Source organism: Salminus brasiliensis, chromosome 4 (genome assembly GCF_030463535.1).
Source record: "Salminus brasiliensis chromosome 4, fSalBra1.hap2, whole genome shotgun sequence".
In the NCBI taxonomy this organism is placed as follows: Eukaryota; Metazoa; Chordata; class Actinopteri; order Characiformes; family Bryconidae; genus Salminus; species Salminus brasiliensis.
This window is the reverse complement of record NC_132881.1, coordinates 872,051-895,408: the sequence shown is the minus strand read 5'-3', so window position 1 is coordinate 895,408 and position 23,358 is coordinate 872,051. Positions and strand designations below refer to the sequence as shown.

Here is a 23,358-nt window from a genome sequence, read left to right as displayed (position 1 = left end):
GGAATTCCTGGATACAAGGTGACTAAGGTGGTTGCTAGGGGTTTTGGGGGAAATGGGGTTATTATGTCATAATAATAATGATCATAACAACACAGCAAAGTACATTTCCTAATCAGAATGCAGAGTGATCGTGCGTCTTAAGCTATTCCCAGGTGGTTGCTATGGTGTTACAAGGTGGTTGCTATGCTGTGTATGATTTAATCTAATCTAAATATTGCTGTGTTCCCTTTTTTCTTTCAGACTAAACTGACTAATTTAGTCTTTTTAGATTCATATTTTCCTGTTTTTATTTAGTTCTGTTAAAAACTGGTATTAAATAAAACTTATTATTATTATGTATCACTCGTCAATTCTTTAGCTGTATGTGTAGGAGGGAGAGGAAGAAGAAATGTGTGTGTGTGTGTGTGTGTGTGTGTGTGTGTGTGTGTGTGTGGACAGTAATCCAGACAGAGGTGTGTTCAGTCTAGATTATCTGTATGCTTTGTAGGCCAGGTTAACGGATGGGGCAGATTATGCCAAACTGAACGGGGCTCAGGCGTCAGTCAGCAGACAGTGTCTCTAACCCAGTTATTCCAGCTTATGAGGGAAAGTAAGAAAACTGAGCAGATCTGAACCAATTCCAGAAGAACAAACTGGAACATGGGCTTAACGGGTCCTGTAGTAGAACACTGCACTGCACTGCAACGCTCCACAGCACCAACACCAACAGACGCTGCTTCTCTGTCTCTCACCTTGTCCAGAAATGCACATGCTGACACAGCTGTCCATGAGGGGGCGCTCAAAGCGTGATCTTTATTTACAGCAGTGGAGTGAGAGGTAGAGGGAACCTCAGAGAACAAAATACCCATTCTATCATAATACTGCTTTAATACACCTGATCCGGCAAAACACCAGCATGACCTCAGTGATGCTCTTGTGTTTGATGTTTGGTGTTTTAATGTAAAAGAAATAAAAAATATTCCATAATTAACATTTATACACTGTATTTACAGCAGAGATGACCACATGGTGTGTTACAGTGGAGGATGTCTGGGTCCACTGGGAAACCTGTGGGATTTATTCAAATATGGACAGTGTCAATCAGTATTCAGTGTATATATATATATATATATATATATATATTAATTAGTGTGTGTGTGTGTGTATACCTGCTATCAGTACTGGGGTAGCTTCCTCTGTATCGACTGTCACTCTGAGCACTGCGGGAGTTTGTGCCTCCAGCTCTCTGCTTCTTATCTAATACAATACACACACATTAAAGTGACAGTCACCCGCCACCCACTACCCACCACCAACCAGTTACCCTAAATTACCCAATTACACCGTGTCAGTCGTACCAGTGGCCCTTTGAGGTTAATATAGCTAACAAGTAATGGCAGCTGATACCCCACCAGTTAGCACTGGGGCTACATAGCTAATGTAGCTAAAAGGTAATGTATGGAATGTGTGGAGGTGTTCAGTAGTAGACTTGCTCATGTGGTGTTTGACACTGTGTGACTCACTGTTATCTGTGTGTGTGTGTGTGTGTGTGTGTGCACATGTAGGTACATTTATTGATGTGGTGTGTGTCCTCCAGGTTAGGGTTGATGAGGATGTCATGCTGAAGGCCACTGGAGCCTCGGACAGGAGCACAGGTCAGCGGAGATAAACCAGGAAACACCATTTCAGTGCCCACTGCTGGGGGAAGGGGGTACTACACACACACACACACACACACACACACACACACACACACATGGTTTCAACATCCAGAATTTCTCAAATTTGAAAAGTGATCCAGTCTTGAGACCAATAACTACTAGAAATGAATAGAAATATATCTATCTATATCTATATCTATAGATATAATATATCTATATATAACTATAATATATAAAAATATTTACCTGTCCTTCTGTATACATTAACTCGGCTCTGGTTCGCTCATCCAGTGTAATTGAGATGCCGTCCAGCACCTGCAGGCTGGGGAGACGAAGAACCACCACTGGCCTATGAAGGCAGCGACGAGCCACCTGGCACACATACATATTCTTTTAGAATATTAGCTATTAAATATATGGTCTAAATCTACCTAAATATAATAAACATTTATATCATTTAATCATCTATTGGTCAAGTTCCAGATTCACTTTATGGAGAAAAGTGAGAATCAGCGAAAATGGAGATACAAGGGTTCTGTGTGGCAGTGATGATATGCACGTACACACATACATCAACAATTGTCAAAACAAAAACAAAAACAATTGTCATCTTGCTGGTTTACAGTGGTGTAACTTCAGGCTCCTGCAGATGGCGCTGCACGAGCATGGTCGGGTGTGTGACGCGACTCATAGATTGAGAAGACGTGGTACAGTGCAGTGCAGTCTCATTGAATGTGTGGAAAATTGGTCACATAGCAAATACAGTTAATGATTGGCTAAAAGGAGTGATTTTGAGCATGTGGGCGTGGCCAGAAAAAAATAATCTGCAGGTGTATGGAAGCATACGGTCATACAGGTCTACCAGCAGTGGCAGAGGGCTGTAGGCTGTAGGGGGTTTCTGCCACTGCTAGTAGACCTGTATGACCGTATGCTTCCATACACCTGCAGATGATTTTTTTCTGGCCATGCCCACATGCTCAAAATCACTCCTTTAGCCAATCATTTACATATGCTATGTGACCAAGGAGATCCTCACTGCACTTCCTCTTCTTACTCGATGGGTCCCGTCACACACCCTGCAGGTATTTATAGCCCCATCATCATCAAACAGCTCCATCTGCAGGAGCCTGAAGTTACTACCACCTTAAACACACAAGGGGACTATTTCTTTGTCCATGGAGCTGATATATACAGTACGTATCTGTGTGTGTGTGTGTCTTACCGGGTTGCCCAATACAGACAGCTCTATTAGTGAGGGGAGAGCCTCCAGTTTCTCCAGCTCTGAGAGATCCTACAGGAAAAGCAGAGTCACTCTCTCTGATCAGATTAAGTAATGGTTTAGCCTGTGTGTGGAGGAGAGACTGATGTTCCACCAAACCGGTCCTTTAAGCGTCCCCCTGTTTGGTGTGTGTGTGTGCGTGGTGTGCACCTGCACTTTGTTGTTGTCCAGGTGGAGTGAGCGCAGCTGGCTGAGTGTGTGCAGGTGGCTGAGGTCGCGGAGGCGGTTTTCAGACAGATGGAGTTTGAGCAGGGCGGTCTGAGCACTAAACGAGCTCGCGCTCACACACCTCAGCCGATTCCTGTCCAACACCAGCTCCCGCAGACCCCGCAGACCCTCCAGACCCTCCACCTGTGCAATCTCATTGCCTAGCACAGAAAGAGAGAGAGCAAAAGAACAGAGGGACGTGACGTACAGACACAATAATGTAAACATACACTGCAAGGACGAAAGTATTGGGACACCTGCTCATTTCAGCATTCGTTTTTTTATGAAACCAAAGGTATTAAAGAGCTGATCCTGCTTCTGTTGGAGTAACTGTCTTTACTGTCCAGAGAAAAATACTTTCTACTAGATTCTGGAGGAACATTGCTGTGAGGATCTGATTGCATTCAGTGACGACAGTGTGAGTGAGGTCAGGATGTTGGACGGTGATCACCACCCCACCTCATTGTCCCCACTCTGGTCAGTTCACTGTGTAGCAAATTCTGTATAGTGAATAGTGAATGAGTTAACACGATGTAACTCGATGTGGATTCCTCTGGTTAGACTGTGCTTAATATGGAACCAGTATAGTATTTAAAGTGTGTGTGTGTGTGTGTGTGCGTACCTTGCAGAAACAGAGCTTTGAGGTTGGTGAGTCTGCTGAGCTGAAGCTCGCTCAGGTTGGAAATGCTGTTAAAGCCCAGGTGCAGAACCTCCAAACTGGCCATCAGCGGCTCCAAGCTGTCCCCACGCAGGACTTCCCTACAGCAGCCAGAGAGCAGGAAGTCACACAGGTGTAAACAGTACAAACTCACCCACAGCCAGGCTAATATGGGGTTAGGGAAATGCAATACAATCTGACCTTAACTGAAAAAAACGGCTGGCATTTGTGGATCTGCAGTGTTCTCCGTTGTTCTTGTGTCTGTAGAAACAGATTTATGTGTGTGTGTGTGTGTGTGTGTGCACATTCAGAACCTGTTGGTTTTGCTGTTGTGTTGTCCGTAGCCGCTGGAGTGAACTTTGTGGTAGCGCGCCTGTCGGTTGCTGAGGTGTATTTGTGTTTTCTGGCGCGGGAGAACCGACTCGATGTGGTTGTAGTTCAGACACAAAGCCTTCATTATTAACACACACACACACACACACACACTAATGTTACCACAACACAACATACTAATGACTACACTATGGTGAAAAATATGAATTATACATTAATTCATTATTTTTGTAGCTCGAGCTCTAAATTTTCTGCACCTAGTGGACAGGAAATGCAACTGCAGTCTAACAGAGGACTGCACACCGCAAACAATACACAGTATGAAACACTGCTTTATATATAATAAGTGTATATGGACGTTTGCCTGAGAGAGCAAGGCCAATTGTTCTCAGCTAGCAGATGCCTTGCAGACCCCTGTGCCGATCAGCATCACACTGATGTGATGTGGGGGGGGCAGATGGCGCTCTCTGACAGGCACAGGGGTCTGTTTCTAGTGCAATTACGTAATGACACACACCTTGATGTTGGGCAGGTAGATGAGGCCGCTAAAGGAGGTGAGATTGTTCCTCTCCAAATTGATGCAGAGCAGATTCACAAACAGATCAGGCGGTACAAGATCCACCATCCTGAGAGAGAGAGAGAGAGATAGTGTACAATAACCCCATATAGATCATGATGTTCCACCCATCATCCCCCCATCACACCCATCATCCCTCCCCTTCCCACCCACCGTCCCTCCCCATCCTACCCACCGTCCTTCCCCATCCCACCCACCGTCCCTCCCCATCCTACCCACCGTCCTTCCCCATCCCACCCATCATAAACCCCCTTCCCACCCATCGTCCTTCCTCTTCCCACAATCATCCCTCCCTATCCCACCCATTACCCCTCCCTATCCCACCCATTACCCCTCCCCATCCCACCCACCGTCCCTTCCCATCCCACCCACTGTCCTTCCCCATCCCACCCACCGTCCTTCCCCATCCCACCCATCATAAACCCCCTTCCCACCCATCGTCCTTCCTCTTCCCACAATCATCCCTCCCTATCCCACCCATTACCCCTCCCCATCCCACCCACCGTCCCTCCCCTTCCCACCCATCGTCCTTCCTCATCCCACCCACCGTCCTTCCCCATCCCACAATCATCCCTCCCTATCCCACCCATTATACCTCCCCATCCCACCCATCATAAACCCCCTTCCCACCCATTGTCCTTCCCCTTCCCACAATCATCCCTCCCTATCCCACCCATTACCCCTCCCCATCCCACCCACCGTCCCTCCCCATCCCACCCATCGTACTTCCCCATCCCACCCATCGTACTTCCCCATCCCACCCATCGTCTTTCCTCTTTTAACCTATAACCTTCCCCCCTTCCCTCCCCTTACCACCCATAAACCCCCTTATCTCCCCCACCACGCCACTATTACCGTGTACCTGATAGCGCAGGCGGTCAGCTCCAGCTCCGTCATCTCTCTGTAGTTAGAATGGCCCAGTTTCTCAGTCACCATGTCCGGCGTGAGTCGACCTTCAAATACATCTTTAGCGTTCTCACACTCAGACACCTCCTGCATGTAAACACACACACACACACACACAGCTTGTCTAGCTCCTGTAGAGAAGAAGTACTGCCAATAGTAGAGAAGAAGTACTGCCTATTGGCTCCATGCTGCCTAATGCCAGGCGTGGACTAGAGGGGTATAAAGCCCCCCAGCATTGAGCTGTGGAGCAGTGGAAGAGCTGTGTTCTCTGGAATGATGGATGGTCCAGCATGGTGCTCGTACAACATTCTGACCTCACTAATGTCTCTGAATACAATCAAATATCCACAGCAATGTTCACAGCAAATCTAGCAGAAAGCCGTTTCCTGAACAGTAAGAGAGTTACTTGTCCCAATACTTTTGTCCATATTGTGTTTTTAACGTCTAGTTTATTTCTTAACTGTTGAATAAAAGCAGTAGAAGGCGAGAGGAGGCTGAGGTGACAACCCCGTCACAGCCGTGACTGTATGACACTCGCTCCCTTTCATGTTCTGCTGCTTTAAAATATCCATGATCACTTTTTCAAAATGAGTTATTTACATATAGACCAGATATTGTGAGGTTCCTCTCACCACAGCGGTGCCATCCAGTGCTTTGAGAGAGGGTAGATGAAACACCACGTAGATGCGGTAATTCTCCAACTTCTCCACTAGAGGGTTCCCATACAAATCCAGGATGATCAGGCTGGTCAGCGCCTGCGTAAGAGAAATTACACATTACACAGACTTACTGGTGTAGTGTAGTGGGTAACACCGCTTACCCCATGGCAGACTAAGGTTCAGAGAGTACACCACTCTACACCAATAACACAGGCTGGCACAGTCTTCCTCCAGGACATCTTCTTAACCTGCTGCTAACACACCACACTTGGTGGAGAACGCTAACTGCTAATTCTATTATGGTGCTATTATGGTGCATTCTACCCTCTCAGGGTAGAGAGAGAGAGAGAGAGAGAGATAATGAGAGAGAGAAAGAGAGAGAGAAAGAGAGAGAGATAGAGAGAGATAATGAGAGAGAGAAAAAGAGAGAAAGAGAGAGAGATAGAGAGAGATAATGAGAGAGAGAAAAAGAGAGAAAGAGAGAGAGAGAGAGAGATAATGAGAGAGAGAAAAAGAGAGAAAGAGAGAGAGAGAGAGAGATAATGAGAGAGAGAAAAAGAGAGAGAAAGAGAGAGAGAAAGAGAGAAATAATGAGAGAGAGAAAGAGAGAGAGAAAGAGAGAAATAATGAGAGAGAGAAAGAGAGAGAGAAAGAGAGAAATAATGAGAGAGAGAAAAAGAGAGAGAAAGAGAGAGAGAAAGAGAGAGAGATAGAGAGAGATAATGAGAGAGAGAAAAAGAGAGAGAAAGAGAGAGAGAAAGAGAGAAATAATGAGAGAGAGAAAGAGAGAGAGAAAGAGAGAAATAATGAGAGAGAGAAAAAGAGAGAGAAAGAGAGAGAGAAAGAGAGAGAGATAGAGAGAGATAATGAGAGAGAGAAAGAGAGAGAGATAAAGAGAGAGAGATAAAGAGAGAAAGGGGACTTGACCTGAGCACTGACGGATGGCTGTGGCATCACTAAGTGCGACACACATCTGGGCCGCTCACCTTCAGGTGGTAGATGTCTCGGGTGGTGCTGATGTTGTTGTTTCCGACGTACAGCTCGAACAGGGAGCGCGACCTCTGAACTCCGTGCAGAGAGGAGATCAGGTTTTTCTCGGCCGACAGGAAGTGGAGGTTGGGCAAGTGGTCCAGCACCGAGCCGTCCAGACATTGCAGCTGATTACTGTTAACGCTCAGACGGGTCAGCCGCTGCAGCTTACACAAACCTGCACCTCACACACACACACACACACACACACACGTATATTTATTAAAAACATATATCCAGTATTTCATTGGGTGTTTCCATTAATGTGGCCAGGTTTAAAGAGAGAGAGGATAAGACTCAAGGGGGGAAAGAAAAAGACAAGGGGGGGGGGGTGTACCATCCAGGCTGCTGATGTTGTTATGGTTGAGTGACAGTTCCTCCAGCAGGGGGCAGTGTTCCAGACCTTCAATACGACTCAGCTCGTTATTATTAAACGAGGCCCAGCGCAGATTCACCAGCTTGTCTAGACTAGCGATACGGGACAACCGCTGACCGTCCAGATTCAGAGCAGTGATCTGAACACACACATAAACCTGAGGTCAGGAGCTGAGCATTACAGTATATATATATATATATATATTATATTGTTAAATTTTATATATTATTACATATATTACATTATTATATTATATATATTAAATTATGTTATATTATATAATATATAAATGGGGCATATTATTACTATATAGGTACACAGAAACGTGAGTGTGTGTGTGTACCTTGTTAGTCCACCCTGGTGTAGGCTCTGCAGTGTGTGTCCATGGTGAAGGGCGCAGGTGTGTGAGGAGCTGTGCTGCAGTCAGGAGACTCAGACAGCGCGGTCGATCAGAATCAACACGAGAGTGAACCATGAGAGACTCCTACACATCCACACACACACACACACACACACACACACACACACACACACACACACACACACACACACACAGGCACATCCACACACACACCACCACCACCAAAAACAATAACATAAAATCAGCAATCCTCACACACACAAAATCTCTCTCTCACACACACACACACACACAGACACACACACACAGACACATAATCATTAACACTCACCTGATTGATTTTGGAGGCGGCAGCTATCTGTGCAGCAGCAGCAGCTTCTTCCTCCGTAACTAACACACCATCAAAGTGTGTGAGGGTCTTCACCCGCCCCAACAACACCATCCTCACACATTCACCCTAAAACACACAGCAGACACTTCAGGCTTCAAATGAAACTAACTAACTAACTTTGGAGCTCTTTTATTGTTCCTCTGATGAAGATGAAGGCTGATGAAATGCGACATGTTTCCATAGTGATGCGAACTGTGTTCATCACACTGAGAAACCACCACAGGGCATCCACCAATCAGGGTAGCACTGAGCTGCTTTTGTACAGTGACAGAAACACAGCAGCTCAAAGAAACTCCAATTCCACATACTGATCCATCTCACTGACCAACGTAGCCCTGCAGCCCACCCACCGCTCGGGGGGGGCACTGGGTTTGATATGGTCTGAATACACCTAATACACAAAGACACCTGGAGGAGCTACAGAGTATAACCAGTACAACCACATACAGCTGAATTATGGTCATATTTGAAAACAGCCAGATTTGCTCTCCTCACCTGGGTTATCCAGGGGTTGTGGCGTGTGTCCAGGCGCAGCAGGGACGGTGTGTGTTTGCGCAGGACCGCCGCGTCGTCCCTTGTGTGGGTCAGCTGGTTCCAGCGCAGGTCCAGCTGCGCGAGGCGCCCGAGACCCCGCAGGCCCTCCAGAGACACGATTCGGTTAAAACTGGCATCCACGCTCTCCAGACTGGGCTGAGGGGACAGAGAGAGGCCAGTGCACACACACACACTTTTATTAGACCAAATCTGGACCAGGTTCTGCTTAAAGATACGAAACGTAAAGGATTAAGAACAAAAAAAAAACAAGGAGTATCTCTCTCTCTCACCAGGTGCGAGATGTCGTCCAGGTGAGTGAACTCATTAAAGCTGATGGTCAGATGGCGGAGCGCGGTCAGACAGGAGATCTCTTTCAGCTTGCTCAGGCTGTTACCATGGAGATTCAGCACCTTAAAAACAGTTGTGTGAGAATTCGATTGCAACTCATCCCATCCAAAAGTACTGGATGGAGCTCCACCACCATCATTCCAGAGAACACAGTTCCTCCACTGCTCCACAGCTCCTCCTTTATACCCCTCTAGCCCACGCCTGGCATTAGGCAGCATGGAGCCAATAGGTTTCTGATGTTTATCTCCTCCAGAGGCAGTACTTCTCTACAGGGACTAGACAAGCTGCGTGTGTGTGTGCATTTGCACATCTGTTTCACTAATGGGTGCAACTTGCGTAGTTGCATGCATTCATTTAGAAGGGTTGTCTACAAACATTTGGGCACCTACTGTATATAGTGTATCACCTACTGTATATATATATATATATATATATATATATATATATATATATAGAGAGAGAGAGAGAGAGATAGATAGATAGATAGATAGATAGATAACCGAATGAAATGTAAGACTTGCACTGATGATGCACTGAATCCTTTTCTAAGGAATCTGAATTGAATTAATGCTAAATTTTAAATATCATGATGCCCTGATTCATTTGTCTATATGTGGTATATTTACAGTGATCTGGCTGAGCACGTTCGCTCGGGCCGCTGTCAGGATGCTTTTTTCGTCCAGGCTGAGCAGTTTGGCTTGGGGCTTGAGGATAGGCTCCAGTGCCAGCGCTTCTTCATCAAGAGCCTTGTCATCACAGGTGAGTGGCAGGGCATCACCAGGGTCAACAGGGGCTTTGGGGCCTGGGGTACAGCGGTGAGAGGGCTGGGGCTGGGGCATCTCCTGGAGGGTGGGAATAGAAGTGTGTGCTGTAAGGGGTGGCTTATTCAGAGCTGTTATTCAGGACCAGTCAGAAGTCTGGACACTTTCATCTTCTATAACCGGCTCTAAACAAATCACCAAAGTAATCTAATCAAATGTAATTCAATTAGGGATGATGATGCACTAAATCACTCTCCAAAAAAATCCTACAAACATACATTAAATTCTAGTGAAATCTGAAACTTTTCTGATGCAATGAATCATTTCCTAAAGAACTGTGTTTGAATCTTGGTACAATTTGAGATTTTATAACACGCTGAACTGTTTCCTAAAGAATCTTAATATTATTGTGGTTAAATCAGCGAGTTTATGATGTAATGAATCATTTGGGATTGGGACTGAAATATCATGATACACTGAATCATTTCCTAATGAATCATAATCAAAATAGGGTTACATTTGAGATTTTATGATAAATAATTTCCTACAAAATTGTAATTAATTGTGGTGAATATCTGATATTCTGTGTTGAACTGAATCGTTTCCTTAAAAACTGCTCATTGAACTAAATTGTTTCCTTAAAGCTGCTTTTGAACAGAATCATTTCATTAGGAAACGCTGTTGAACTGAATTGTTTCATTAAGAACTGCTGTTGAACTGAATCGTTTCATTAAGAACTGCTGTTGAACTGAATCGTTTCATTAAGAACTGCTGTTGAACTGAATCGTTTCATTAAGAACTGCTGTTAAGGTTAAGGCTGAAAACCCCTGTATCTGTTGAAGCACCTGTCTGATGAAGTCAAAGTCGATGAGGTACTCTGGGAGGATGAGTTCATGATCAAATATAAACCACATAGTCTGTCTTTGACTGCAGTCACAACTCCCCTGCAGGTCAGAGGAACACACTGCATCTGAAACACACACACACACACACACACACACACACACACACACCTTTTCTCCATAATCTGGCCATTGTTCTTTACACTGTATTAGAATTTTTCATGACCTGGAATTAAATCTTTCTACATTGACTTCCATTGAAAGTTAAGAAGGTACACACACTCACCGCTGCCTGGTTTCTCCAGACTGGAGATGTTCTGTTTGGTGCTAGCCTTACGGTACGCTGAGTGAGTTCTGGGGTAGAACTCTGAGCTCACAGGTGCTCCATCTCTTGCTGGAACACTGTGACCCAGGAACACTTTAGACACGATTAGCTGACCTGACACACACACACACACACACACACTTTTACAAATGGATATTAACATTTGTAAAAACACCTGCAGTACTGTACTCCCTTCTGATGAGGGTACTGAAAAGCACTGTTCTAGATAAATAACGGGAATAAAGAGAAGCCATGTGGAACCAACAAGAACTAGTTCTGTAGATTATATAGATATATAGACCCCACTGCTCAACAATAAGCAAATAATTGTTTGCTCTAAGTAAACAAGTGTGAGTTAAGATACACTGTTCTAGATAATCAGAAACTGCAGCTCTAGATACTTAGATGACAGCTCTAGACAATAAGAATATCCCTATTCTGAATAATCTGAAAATCACTGTAGATAATAAGGAATGGGGCTTTATCTAGAGATACTTGGCAGGTACAAATATTATAATAATATTCTAGTAGTTTTAGATTAAGGTTGAGAACCATGGTTCTAACTAATCACACAGTCGTTGATAACCACCATTCGAGATTCGAAAACCAAGTTTTAAGGGTTGAAAAAGCACTGTTCTAGATAACTAGTTAGATTTGTTTTATAAAAGATATTTAGGTAAAAGTGTGAGAACCACTGTTCTAGACAGCCAGGTACAGGTTCTGATTTCTAAAGCAAGTGAAGGTTGAGAACTATTGTTCTAGATAATCAAGTAAAGGTGTGAGAACCACTTTTACCAAGACTGAAAACTACTTTTCTAGATGATCAGATTAAAGTATGGGAACCACAGTTCTAGATAATCAGGTGCAGGTTGAGTGGCACTATAGGTGTAGTGTGCAGAGGGAGGGGGTTCAGACCATGTGTGGAGGGCAGGGGGTCCGCTGGTTCTGCGGTTTTGTGTTTGGTGGCCTGTTTCCGCAGTTGCTGGCACACACTCACACTGTTGGATAGTGGAACTGCTCCATCTCTACCTAGAGCCTGAAGACAGAACACACACACACATACACACACACACACGTAATAGAACTGAATCTCTGTACTGAATATGGATCAGAAGGTTCAGTACAGAGATGCCGTCACTGAAATTCTAGTTGCTAAAACTGCACCAGTGGCAGCCGGAACTACTTTTTTTGGCGGAAGAAAACGTCAACATTAAAAACATGCATTAGAAACCCTGTTCACAGCTGGTACGATTCTACTACAACCAAATCACAGCCGTGATGATGTTCACAATCACCTTGTAGCTATCAGCTGATTTAAATCCGTTCTCCAGAATATGGAGAACCTCGCCTGTCTCAGAGCTTCTTTCAGGATCAGGTGCGTAGAACAGATACTCCAAAAAACGCTTGTAGTTCCTAACACACACACACACACACACACATACACCAGTTATAACGAGTGATCTCTAATAAAACTCAATAACCAGTAAATATATGCTGTAATCATAAGAGACAGCTGTAAACAGCGGCAGGTGCCGTGTCTGTGGGTCCTTGCCGACTCACTGTGAGATGAATGGAGGTTCCTCGCTGGTCAGCAGGGAGTGGAGTTTATCCTCGAATCGCAGCCGGAGCACACGGTTATGCAGCCGCATGATCCAGTTGATCCTGATGCCGCTGATGTTGTGGGGCTTGTGGTCCAACGCGCAGAAACGAGAGAGCAGGAGATCATAACAGGAGCTGAACCTGAAATACGGAGTCAGAAAGAGCATAATCAGGTCTGTTAGAGATTACTGAAGTTTGAGGAGCGTGTGTGATGATTTGGACATGCAGTTAGCACCATGCTAATTGGTGAGGTATAGGCTTTCATTGCTTGTTAGCTGCATTAGCCTCATAGCTCCAGGTCCTAAAAAAAGCTTCAGACACCAAACATGACCCAGCTGATCGGCTACATTAAGGCTAATTGTTTATATTATATTTGCATTAGAATTATGCCTTTAATCTGAGTGCAGGGAGGCTCACTAAGGCTGCGACTAATAGTGATAGTGATGGTAATAGTGATGCTGCTGGTGACCGTGATACAGATGGTGTTAGTGATGCTGATGGTGATAGTGATGCTGATGGTGACAGTGATACAGATGGTGTTAGTGATGCTGATGGTGACAGTGATACAGATGGTGTTAGTGATGCTGATGGTGTTAGTGATGCTGATGGTGACAGTGATACAGATGGTGATAATGATGCTGCTGGTGACAGTGATACAGATGGTGTTAGTGATGCTGATGGTGATAGTGATGCTGATGGTGACAGTGATACAGATGGTGTTAGTGATGCTGATGGTGACAGTGATACAGATGGTGTTAGTGATGCTGATGGTGACAGTGATACAGATGGTGATAATGATGCTGCTGGTGACAGTGATACAGATGGTGTTAGTGATGCTGATGGTGATAGTGATGCTGATGGTGACAGTGATACAGATGGTGTTAGTGATGCTGATGGTGACAGTGATACAGATGGTGTTAGTGATGCTGATGGTGTTAGTGATGCTGATGGTGACAGTGATACAGATGGTGATAGTGATGCTGATGGTGACAGTGATACAGATGGTGATAGTGATGCTGATGGTGACAGTGATACAGATGTTGATTGTGATGCTGATGGTGACAGTGATACAGATGGTAATAGTGATGCTGCTGGTGACAGTGATACAGATGGTGATAGTGATGCTGCTGGTGACAGTGATACAGATGGTGATAGTGATGCTGATGGTGACAGTGATACAGATGGTGATAGTGATGCTGATGGTGACAGTGATACAGATGGTGATAGTGATGCTGATGGTGACAGTGATACAGATGTTGATTGTGATGCTGATGGTGACAGTGATACAGATGGTAATAATGATGCTGCTGGTGACAGTGATACAGATGGTAATAATGATGCTGATGGTGACAGTGATACAGATGGTAATAATGATGCTGATGGTGACAGTGATACAGATGGTGATAGTGATGCTGATGGTGACAGTGATGCTGATGGTGATAGTGATGCTGCTGGTGACAGTGATGCTGATGGTGATACAGATGGTTATGCTTATGGAGGCACAATGGTAATAGTGACACTGATAATGATACTGTTGCTAATGGTTATAGAGATGGGTGATGATAATGGAGATGATGGTGATGAACAGGTGGTGGTGTTGGGTACCAGGCGTCGCTAGTATGTCCCTCCTCAAAGCGAATGTTTCCCACCGTCTCCAACTCCATCACTAGAAAGTGAACCATTAGCTCCTTCCTTTTTGACACCTGAGTGACGTCTCGCTGGAAACACGCCTCTATCCTGCAGAACACACACACACACACACACACACACACAATGCATTCTCAATACATTCAGACCCCTTCACTTTAAACGTTTTCCAATAATTCTGCTCTCAATACCCCATAAATAGAAAGAGAAAACAAATTTATTAAAAAGAAAAAACTAAAATCTTGCATTGACATAAGTATTTAGACACTTTACACAGTACTTAGTAGAAGCACCTTTGCACCTTTGCTGCCCATGGTTGCATGGCTGGATGTGCATGCCTGGAATTCTTTGCCATATATATACATATATAGTTTAGATAAAGCATGTTTCAGGTAAAAAACTGTAGTTTATACTCACTCCTCTATTCTCTGTTCCCAGGTTCGAACCCTCTGTCTGATGGTGGTCAGTTTGTGCTGAACTCTCTGCTCATATCCATCCTCTACAGGCTCCATGTTTTGGTCCTTGTGATGCCCCGCCCCCTCAGGAGGACCTTCTTGCCACGGACATGCCCACTTTTTGCCTGTAGCCAGCACCTCGGACAGCTCACACTCCAACTGTACAGAACAGGCTTCCATTAGCCCCCAGTTTCGTTTAGTGTGTAATTTGTATGTGTGTGTGTGTGTGTGTGTGTATGTGTGTGTGTGTGTGTGTGAGAGAGAGAGAGAAACCTTCAATACAGCCTATTCAGTTCACACAGAGGAATATAAACGGCAGACATGTGCACACTAGCGGCAGTGCTTACGTGTTTGAGTGTGTGGCTGAGTGTTCTGATCCTCTCCTCTGGACACTGCATCTGCTTCTTCTTCTGCTGCTGGAGTTCAGCTTCGGCCTCGTCAAACTGTCTCTGAGTGCCGTGGACCCTCATGTTATAGTACATCATCTTCTTCGTTACTGTCAGCTGAAAGAGCCCAAATTAAGCACGTTGTTTGATTCTTTAGGATATATATACAGTCATGCCCGAAAGTATTCATACCCCTGGCAAAGTTTGACTTAAATTTACTTTTATTTAACCAGAAGTTATATTTTTGCCTTGAAACGACACAGGCATCTCCCAGGAGATAACACGATGATGTACAAGAGGCATCATTGTGGGAAAAAGTATTTCTCAGCTTTTATACACATTTGAACAAAAAGTGGCATGTCCAAAATTATTCATACCCTTTGAAAACTGTCACAGTATATGGGAAAATCCAAAGTTCTATACCATTCCAAATAGTCCAAGCTGTTTTAAAGCATCCTAATTACCCTGATTCATTGGGAACAGCTGTTCTAATCAACTCAACAGGAGAAAAACAGCAGCTCTCTGCAGTTGGTTTGTGGACAGTCATGGCTAAGACAAAGGAGCTCACTAAGGACCTGCGGCTGTGCATTGTGGCCGCTCACAAGTCAGGAAAGGGCTATAAAGCCATATCAAAATGTTTTCAAGTTCCAGTGGCTACAGTGCAAAGTATTATTAAAAAATACAAGAAGTTCCGCACTGTGGAAAATCTCAGAAGATGTGGTCGGAAGCCAAAAGTGACACCTGTGCTGGCCAGGAGAATAGTGAGAGATGTGAAGAAAAATCCAAGGATCACCACCAAGGCCATCCTGGTGAATCTGGACTCTGCTGGTGGCGACATCTCAAGGCAGACAGTTCAACGGACACTGCACACTGCTGGGTTCCACGGACGCAGGCCAAGGAGGACACCACTTCTCCAGAAAAGGCACACAAAAGCCCGCTTGACCTTTGCAAATGCTCATCTGGACAAAGAAGAAGACTTCTGGTGTTCTGTTTTATGGTCAGATGAAACAAAAATTGAATTGTTTGGCCACAATGATGTGTGCACCATTTGGCGTAAAAAAGGAGAAGCCTTCAACCCTAAGAACACCATCCCCACTGTCAAACATGGTGGTGGGAACCTAATGTTTTGGGGGTGTTTTTCAGCCAATGGACCAGGGAACTTGATCGCAGTAAATGGCACCATGAAAAAAGAGCAATACATCAAGATTCTCAACAACAACATCAGGCAGTCTGCAGAGAAACTTGGCCTTGGGAACCGGTGGACATTTCAGCACGACAACGACCCAAAACACACAGCCAAAGTGGTGAAGAAATGGTTAGCAGACAAAAACATTAATGTTTTGCAGTGGCCCAGCCAGAGTCCTGACTTGAATCCAATTGAGAATCTGTGGAGGGAGCTAAAGATCAGGGTGATGGCAAGGAGACCCTCGAACCTCAAAGAGTTGGAGCTCATAACTAAAGATGAATGGGCAAAAATACCAGTGGAGACATGCAAAAAGCTGGTCAGCAATTACAGGAAGCGTTTGATTGCTGTAATAGCCAATAAAGGCTTTTCTATTAATTATTGAGAAGGGTATGAATAATTTTGGACATGCCACTTTTTGTTCAAATGTGTATAAAAGCTGAGAAATACTTTGTCCCACAATGATGCCTCTTGTACATCATCATGTTATCTCCTGGGAGATGTCTGTGTCATTTCCAGGCAAAAATATAATTTCTGGTTAAATAAAAGTAAATTTAAGTCAAACTTTGCCAGGGGTATGAATACTTTCGGGCATGACTGTATATATATATGACATATGTACAGTGCTGTTGGCTAAACAGACGGAGCTAAACTGCTCTCAGCTGAATGCCTGGGGCTAAATTACTGTAAAATGGATGGGCAGGGCTGAACTGTGTCCGTATTGATGGGTGGGAATAAACTGCTTTAAACTGAATGGGCAGGGCTAAACTGCTGTACACACACACACAACGCATGAACACACACTTACCTCAGCTGCATCTTTGATTGCTTTGCTGGAGACGTCATAGGAGTCCAGTCTGTGCAAGGTGGGGACATGGTAGAGGATGTGTGTGGAGTAATTACACAGCATACACACCGGGTTTGGGCCATACTGCGGATCCTTTAGGCCCAGTTCTCGCAGTTTACTCAGGCGGCCCAGATGAGTCAGTTCCTAACCACACACACACACACACACACACACACACACACAAAAATGTAGTATGTAAAAACTGTTAAGGATACAATGTACAGTCCACATACTGAAACTAGGTTTAGCCCCACCCATTCAGCCTACAGCAGTTTAGCCCCACCAATTCAGCCTACAGCAGTTTAGCCCCACCCATTCAGCCTACAGCAGTTTAGCCCCACCCATTCAGCCTACAGCAGTTTAGCCCCACCCGTTCATCCTACAGCAGTTTAGCCCCACCCATTCAGCCTACAGCAGTTTAGCCCCACCCATTCATCCTACAGCAGTTTAGCCCCACCCATTCAGCTTACAGCAGTTTAGCTCTTTTCCACCAAGAACACCAAGAGCTTAAAATCAGAGTGAAAACCAAAATACAGCACAAGCTATTTGTTTCATCATGTCCTGATTTGTGAGTGTGTGTGTGTGTGTGTGTTGGGAGACATAGACAAAAGCAGCACACATAACCAGAAGCCGTCAATCACTCCACACACACACATACAGACACACACACACAGACAAAAAGCAACAAAGACTCAGATTCAGCATCGGCGTCCAAACTCCGAGGCGGTAAGGAAGACGGAGCAGGCTGGAAGAAGCACGGCTTTGTTCTGAAGACAGACTGAGGAAGGAGCTTCTCTTCCAGTCAGCAGATTCTCCAGTCGTTCTGATAAACAATCAACCAGAGAAGAGAAAGAAAAGGCCTCTACTGTCTTCCAAAGCAGACCAGAGAGTTTCAACCCCGTCTCTATCTGCTGTGTACCACACTCATACTCCTGGGCCGGGGGCAACGTACACGCCGGCGACCGCTTTTCTACAGGCTCTTTGGCAATTGTTACTGTGACACTTTGAAGGAGTGGACGTCTTAAAAAGATGCGAGTTTAGCCAAGTTGCTGATATATGAGCCGTCTTGGTGATATAATCGAGTCCTATGGGTTTTAGGGTTGGCTCTGTGCCAGATTAGACACTGTGGTTATACTGGACAGTTGGGTAATCTTGGTGATGAATGACTGGGGCTACTCTACTGTGGGATGAGTGTTTGGGGCTAAACTGCTTTAGGCTCAATGGGTTGGAACGAAACCGCTGTAGAACGAATGGGCGGGGCTAAACTGCATATGTGCGTTTGTTCATAGTTGTGACATCACAACCACGACGAGTTCAAAGCAGGCTACAGCATTTGGCTGTAGACCTATGAATTCATGGATAAATAGGTGGGGCTATACTGCTATAGGCCAAATAGGTGGGGCTAAACTGCTCTAAGCAAAATAGGTGGGGCAATACTGCTGTAGGCCAAATAGGTGGGGCTATACTGCTATAGGCCAAATAGGTGGGGCTAAACTGCTCTAAGCAAAATAGGTGGGGCAATACTGCTGTAGGCCAAATGGGTGGGGCTAAACTGCTGTAGGCGGAATGGGTGGAGCTACACTGCATAGGTGCATTTGTTCATAGTTGTGACATGAACTGAAAACAGGCTAGAACAGAAAACCTGCTGATTCCCCTGCACTGATGCTTATAATAGAAGGGAATGAGCAGGTTCTGAAGCAGGCTGTGGGTTCTTCACTCCGGTTGAGTGTTATCAGAACATCCCCTGTTATGCCACATGCTCCACCCGAGATTCTCCCTCCTGCTGGGCTACGTGACTGCATAAAGGGGAGTTATGATGCTGCAGTATACCTTAAAAGAACTGATCTTGTTCCCTGAGAGGTTGAGATGTTGGAGGTTGGTATTTCGGTCGAGACTGTTCCCTGTAAAACACAGAGACAAACAAACGAACCCGTCAGTCAGTACAGAATAATTAAAATAATCATTTAATAACGAGGACATCTGCCAATCCATAACAATGACCAGAAAGGCGTGACTGCACAGCACGAGCAATCCCTAGAAGGCTGCTGGGCACTTGCTATGCTATTCCAAATGGCTGGCTTGCTGTTGCTAAAGGGTTGCGCTGTCCTACTCTAGGTGGTTGCTAGGGCATTGCTAGGTGGTTGCTCAGCAATTGCTTTGCTGCTCTATGCTGTTGCTATGGCATCCAAGGTTGAAATTGGTGGTGAAATTGATGGTTGCTCTGCTGTTCCATATCATGATAAATGTATCGTAACATAATACATAATTATAATTACTGTTATTTAAATTGCATTTCATTTCCTGTGTATTGGTGAATATTAATAGGATGGATAAAAGGGAAACACTAGACCACGCTTACCAAGAGTCTCGATTAAATTATCCGCAAGGTTCAGTTCCTTCAGGTTCTCCAGCGTGCTCAAGCCCTGTTACAGAGACACAGAGGGTCCACGTCACACACAGCTGAGTGAAACTCATAAGGTCAGACATGACGTAGACAGTGAAAGTGATCAGTACCTCCACCTCGGAGATGGCGTTGTTGTTGAGCCACAGAACCTGCAGGTTAATCAGAAGCTCCAGGCTGATGATCTTACTGATCCTGTTGTCGTAGAGAAAAAGCTTCTGCAGCTGCAGGCAGTTCTCCAACCCTGAGATTTCCTCCAATGGGAATGAGATCACAGTACACAGTAGTCACTGGCCACTTTATTAGAAACCCCCTATTACCTTGTGCTCCACTCACTGGCCACTTTATTAGAAACCCTCTACTACCTTGTGCTTCCACTCACTGGCCACTTTATTAGAAACCCTCTACTACCTTGTGCGTCCACTCACTGGCCACTTTATTAGAAACCCCCTATTACCTTGTGCTCCCACTCACTGGCCACTTTATTAGAAACCCCCTATTACCTTGTGCGTCCACTCACTGGCCACTTTATTAGAAACCCTCTACTACCTTGTGCTCCCACTCACTGGCCACTTTATTAGAAACCCCCTATTACCTTGTGCGTCCACTCACTGGCCACTTTATTAGAAACCCCCTACTACCTTGTGCTCCCACTCACTGGCCACTTTATTAGAAACCCCCTATTACCTTGTGCGTCCACTCACTGGCCACTTTATTAGAAACCCCCTACTACCTTGTGCGTCCACTCACTGGCCACTTTATTAGAAACCCCCTACTACCTTGTGCGTCCACTCACTGGCCACTTTATTAGAAACCCTCTACAACCCTGTGCTTCCTGCAGTGGAAAATCACTCACTTTAAGGTGGCACTCCACCACCCACAGCTCCTTGAGTGAAGGGCAGTCCTCCAGGCCCTGGATTTGTGTGATACTCTGACCCACGATGGTCAGGCTGGACAGTCTAGGGAAAAGTGAAAGCCCCACCATCCGGGGAAAGCCCGAGAAAAACATTTCCAGTGCCGTGATTCCACTTCCCTCCTGAGAAACCTTCTCAAACGACACGCCGTTACAGACGCACTGCGGAGAGACACACACCAGTACCAACAGCACTCAATACACAGAGCTCTACACAATACACACAGACACACACACAGACAGACAGACAGACAGACACACAGACAGACAGACACACACACACACAGACAGACACACAGACAGACATACAGACACACAGACAGACAGATAGACATACAGACACACAGACAGACAGACAGACAGACAGACACACAGACAGACAGACACACACACACACAGACAGACACACAGACAGACATACAGACACACAGACAGACAGATAGACATACAGACACACAGACAGACAGACAGACAGACAGACACACAGACACACAGACAGACAGACAGACACACACACAGACAGACACACAGACAGACAGACAGACAGACAGACGTGAAGAAAATAGAACGGCTTTGCCTTTTCCAACACATTTAAACATCTGGAAATGTTCTTAAACATCATTCATAAAATGTAATTAACAGAAATGCACATTTACAAGAGGAACAGCGGACCACCATGACCAGGTCAGACCGTCCTAGCAGGTACAGCCCAGCAGAACCTCAAGAGGAGCAAAGATAAAATTCCATTTATTTTAATTATATATTATTATATAATTAATTATATTAAATATTTAATAATTCAATATTTATACTAAATATGTTAAAGTGAAAAGCTTTCAGATGGTGTCCTAATAGTTTCACGACTGTAGACAAAAAGACAGACAGGTAGACAGGAAGACAGGTAGACAGACAGGAAGACAGATAGACAGCAAGACAGACAGATAGACAGATAGACAGGAAGACAGGAAGACAGGTAGACAGATAGACAGACAGGAAGACAGGTAGACAGATAGACAGGCAGACAGATAGACAGACAGGAAGACAGATAGACAGCAAGACAGACAGATAGACAGATAGACAGGAAGACAGGTAGACAGATAGACAGGAAGACAGGCAGACAGATAGACAGACAGGAAGACAGATATACAGACAGGTAGACAGAAAGACAGACAGGAAGACAGATAGACAGGAAGACAGGCAGACAGATAGACAGACAGGAAGACAGATATACAGACAGGTAGACAGAAAGACAGACAGGAAGACAGATAGACCGAAAGACAGACAGGAAGACAGGTAGACAGAAAGATAGACAGGAAGACAGGCAGGAAGACAGATAGACAGGAAGACAGGTAGACAGATAGACAGACAGGAAGACAGATAGACAGAAAGACAGACAGGAAGACAGGTAGACAGATAGACAGACAGGAAGACAGATAGACAGAAAGACAGACAGGAAGACAGGTAGACAGACACACATAGCCAGAAAACAGTGAGCTAATTAGCTAGCGCTAGTTAACAGGCACTAACTACTGGGGTAGCTAGTTAGTTAGCTAGTTAGCTAGACAACAAGTTATCTGTCTGGAAAAAACAAATGGAAACATCTATATTTTTATTTTTGTTAAATGTTGTATTAATTAAAAACAGAACATTATTTAGTGACAATCTGCAAACTAAACACAGAAACTCTTCTTTATCAGGATCGCTTTATTCTCTCATATCTTACCAATTCTTTAATACAGTCTTCATCTCCACTGTGCCCCGGCTTTCCACTCCGAGTCATAATCATTTTAATATGATCTTTTCTTCTGGTTTTAGTTTTTACAGAAACTCAACTTCTCCGTTAGCTCGCGCTGCTCCGACCTCCGCCTCGCGCTGCTCCGACCTCCGCCTCGCGCTGCTCCGACCTCCGCCGAATTCCTTCACACAGCTCAGCCGCCAACCGCGCGCCCTGCACCCCGCCAACCGCGCGCCCTACACCCCGCCAACCGCGCGCCCTACACCCCGCCAACCGCGCGCCCTACACCGGTCACTAACGGCCCCACTAGCCCCTACAGTCTAGACCTGAACCCAGACTCCAGCAGCTGAGGCTCGGCCCTGGCTCGTGTCGGAGCCGCTGCAGGTCGGGGTCGCAGCGCTCAGCTCAGCAAGCTCGCAGTGTTTACATCACACGGTTGCTAAGCACGGCTGCGTCCTAGTTGCTAAGGCGCCATATTTGGGTGGTGGACGTTTATTTCAGTTTAGACTCCACCCGTTTTCCGACAAGCCCCGCCTTCCTGCGCTGTGGTTGGCTAGTGCTGTCCCCATGCTGTGCTCTGATTAGCCGGCAGTGTAAAACCCGCCTCCTGCGGCAGAGCGCCAGCTAGCGGACCGCTGTGAAAAGCGATAGAATTATTATTCATATAATATTTAATAATAATAATATTTACATTTTCATAGTAAAAGTAGATTAAAAAGATTGGAGAATCATTAGTGTTGGTTAGTTAGTACACGTTTAGGAGTTACAGGGAGAAAGGGCTCCCAATCGTGGAATGACCGAAACCAGACGGCAGGTGGCGCGCTAGCACGAAGCAACTAAATGCCCAACTTTGTGCCACTAGAGGTCGCCATAAAGCCACACCCCCTCTCACCCTCACACACACACACACACACACACACACACACACTGTATATCCTAGTCTGGCTGAGCTAAATAAGCTTTCTT

The 23,358-nt window shown here is 45.2% G+C and overlaps 1 protein-coding gene across 1 annotated transcript; it reads right to left on the bottom strand.

Annotated features, from left to right (window-relative positions):
- Positions 1–765: 765 nt before the first annotated feature.
- lrrc9 (leucine rich repeat containing 9) lies at positions 766–22,705 on the bottom strand. The gene is made up of 32 exons (XM_072677263.1): positions 22,381–22,705; positions 20,601–20,819; positions 19,858–19,998; positions 19,703–19,766; positions 19,174–19,244; positions 17,305–17,487; positions 15,275–15,430; positions 14,890–15,086; positions 14,431–14,562; positions 12,787–12,966; positions 12,522–12,639; positions 12,142–12,262; positions 11,188–11,340; positions 10,905–11,029; positions 9,925–10,140; positions 9,241–9,360; positions 8,912–9,106; positions 8,357–8,482; positions 8,008–8,148; positions 7,626–7,803; positions 7,246–7,466; positions 6,233–6,355; positions 5,557–5,687; positions 4,635–4,743; positions 4,099–4,235; positions 3,749–3,885; positions 3,070–3,287; positions 2,863–2,931; positions 1,887–2,012; positions 1,549–1,693; positions 1,149–1,236; positions 766–1,047 (listed from the first exon to the last, which is right to left on the bottom strand). The coding sequence occupies exons 1-32, from the start codon at positions 22,441–22,443 to the stop codon at positions 1,014–1,016; spliced, it is 4,437 nt and encodes a 1,478-aa protein (XP_072533364.1). The 5' UTR covers positions 22,444–22,705; the 3' UTR covers positions 766–1,013.
- Between the last annotated feature and the right edge of the window lie 653 nt (positions 22,706–23,358).

What these genes read in the sequence shown, in the direction of transcription:
- lrrc9 (XM_072677263.1), bottom strand. Translation starts at nt 22,443, where the DNA reads ATGATTATGACTCGGAGTGGAAAGCCGGGGCACAGTGGAGATGAAGAC. An exon ending in TGGGAACAGAGAATAGAGGA is followed by an intron (nt 14,563 to 14,889) that starts GTGAGTATAAAC and finishes TGTGTTCTGCAG; the next exon opens with GATAGAGGCGTGTTTCCAGC. An exon ending in CAAAGCTCTGTTTCTGCAAG is followed by an intron (nt 3,288 to 3,748) that starts GTACGCACACAC and finishes TTTCTGTGCTAG; the next exon opens with GCAATGAGATTGCACAGGTG.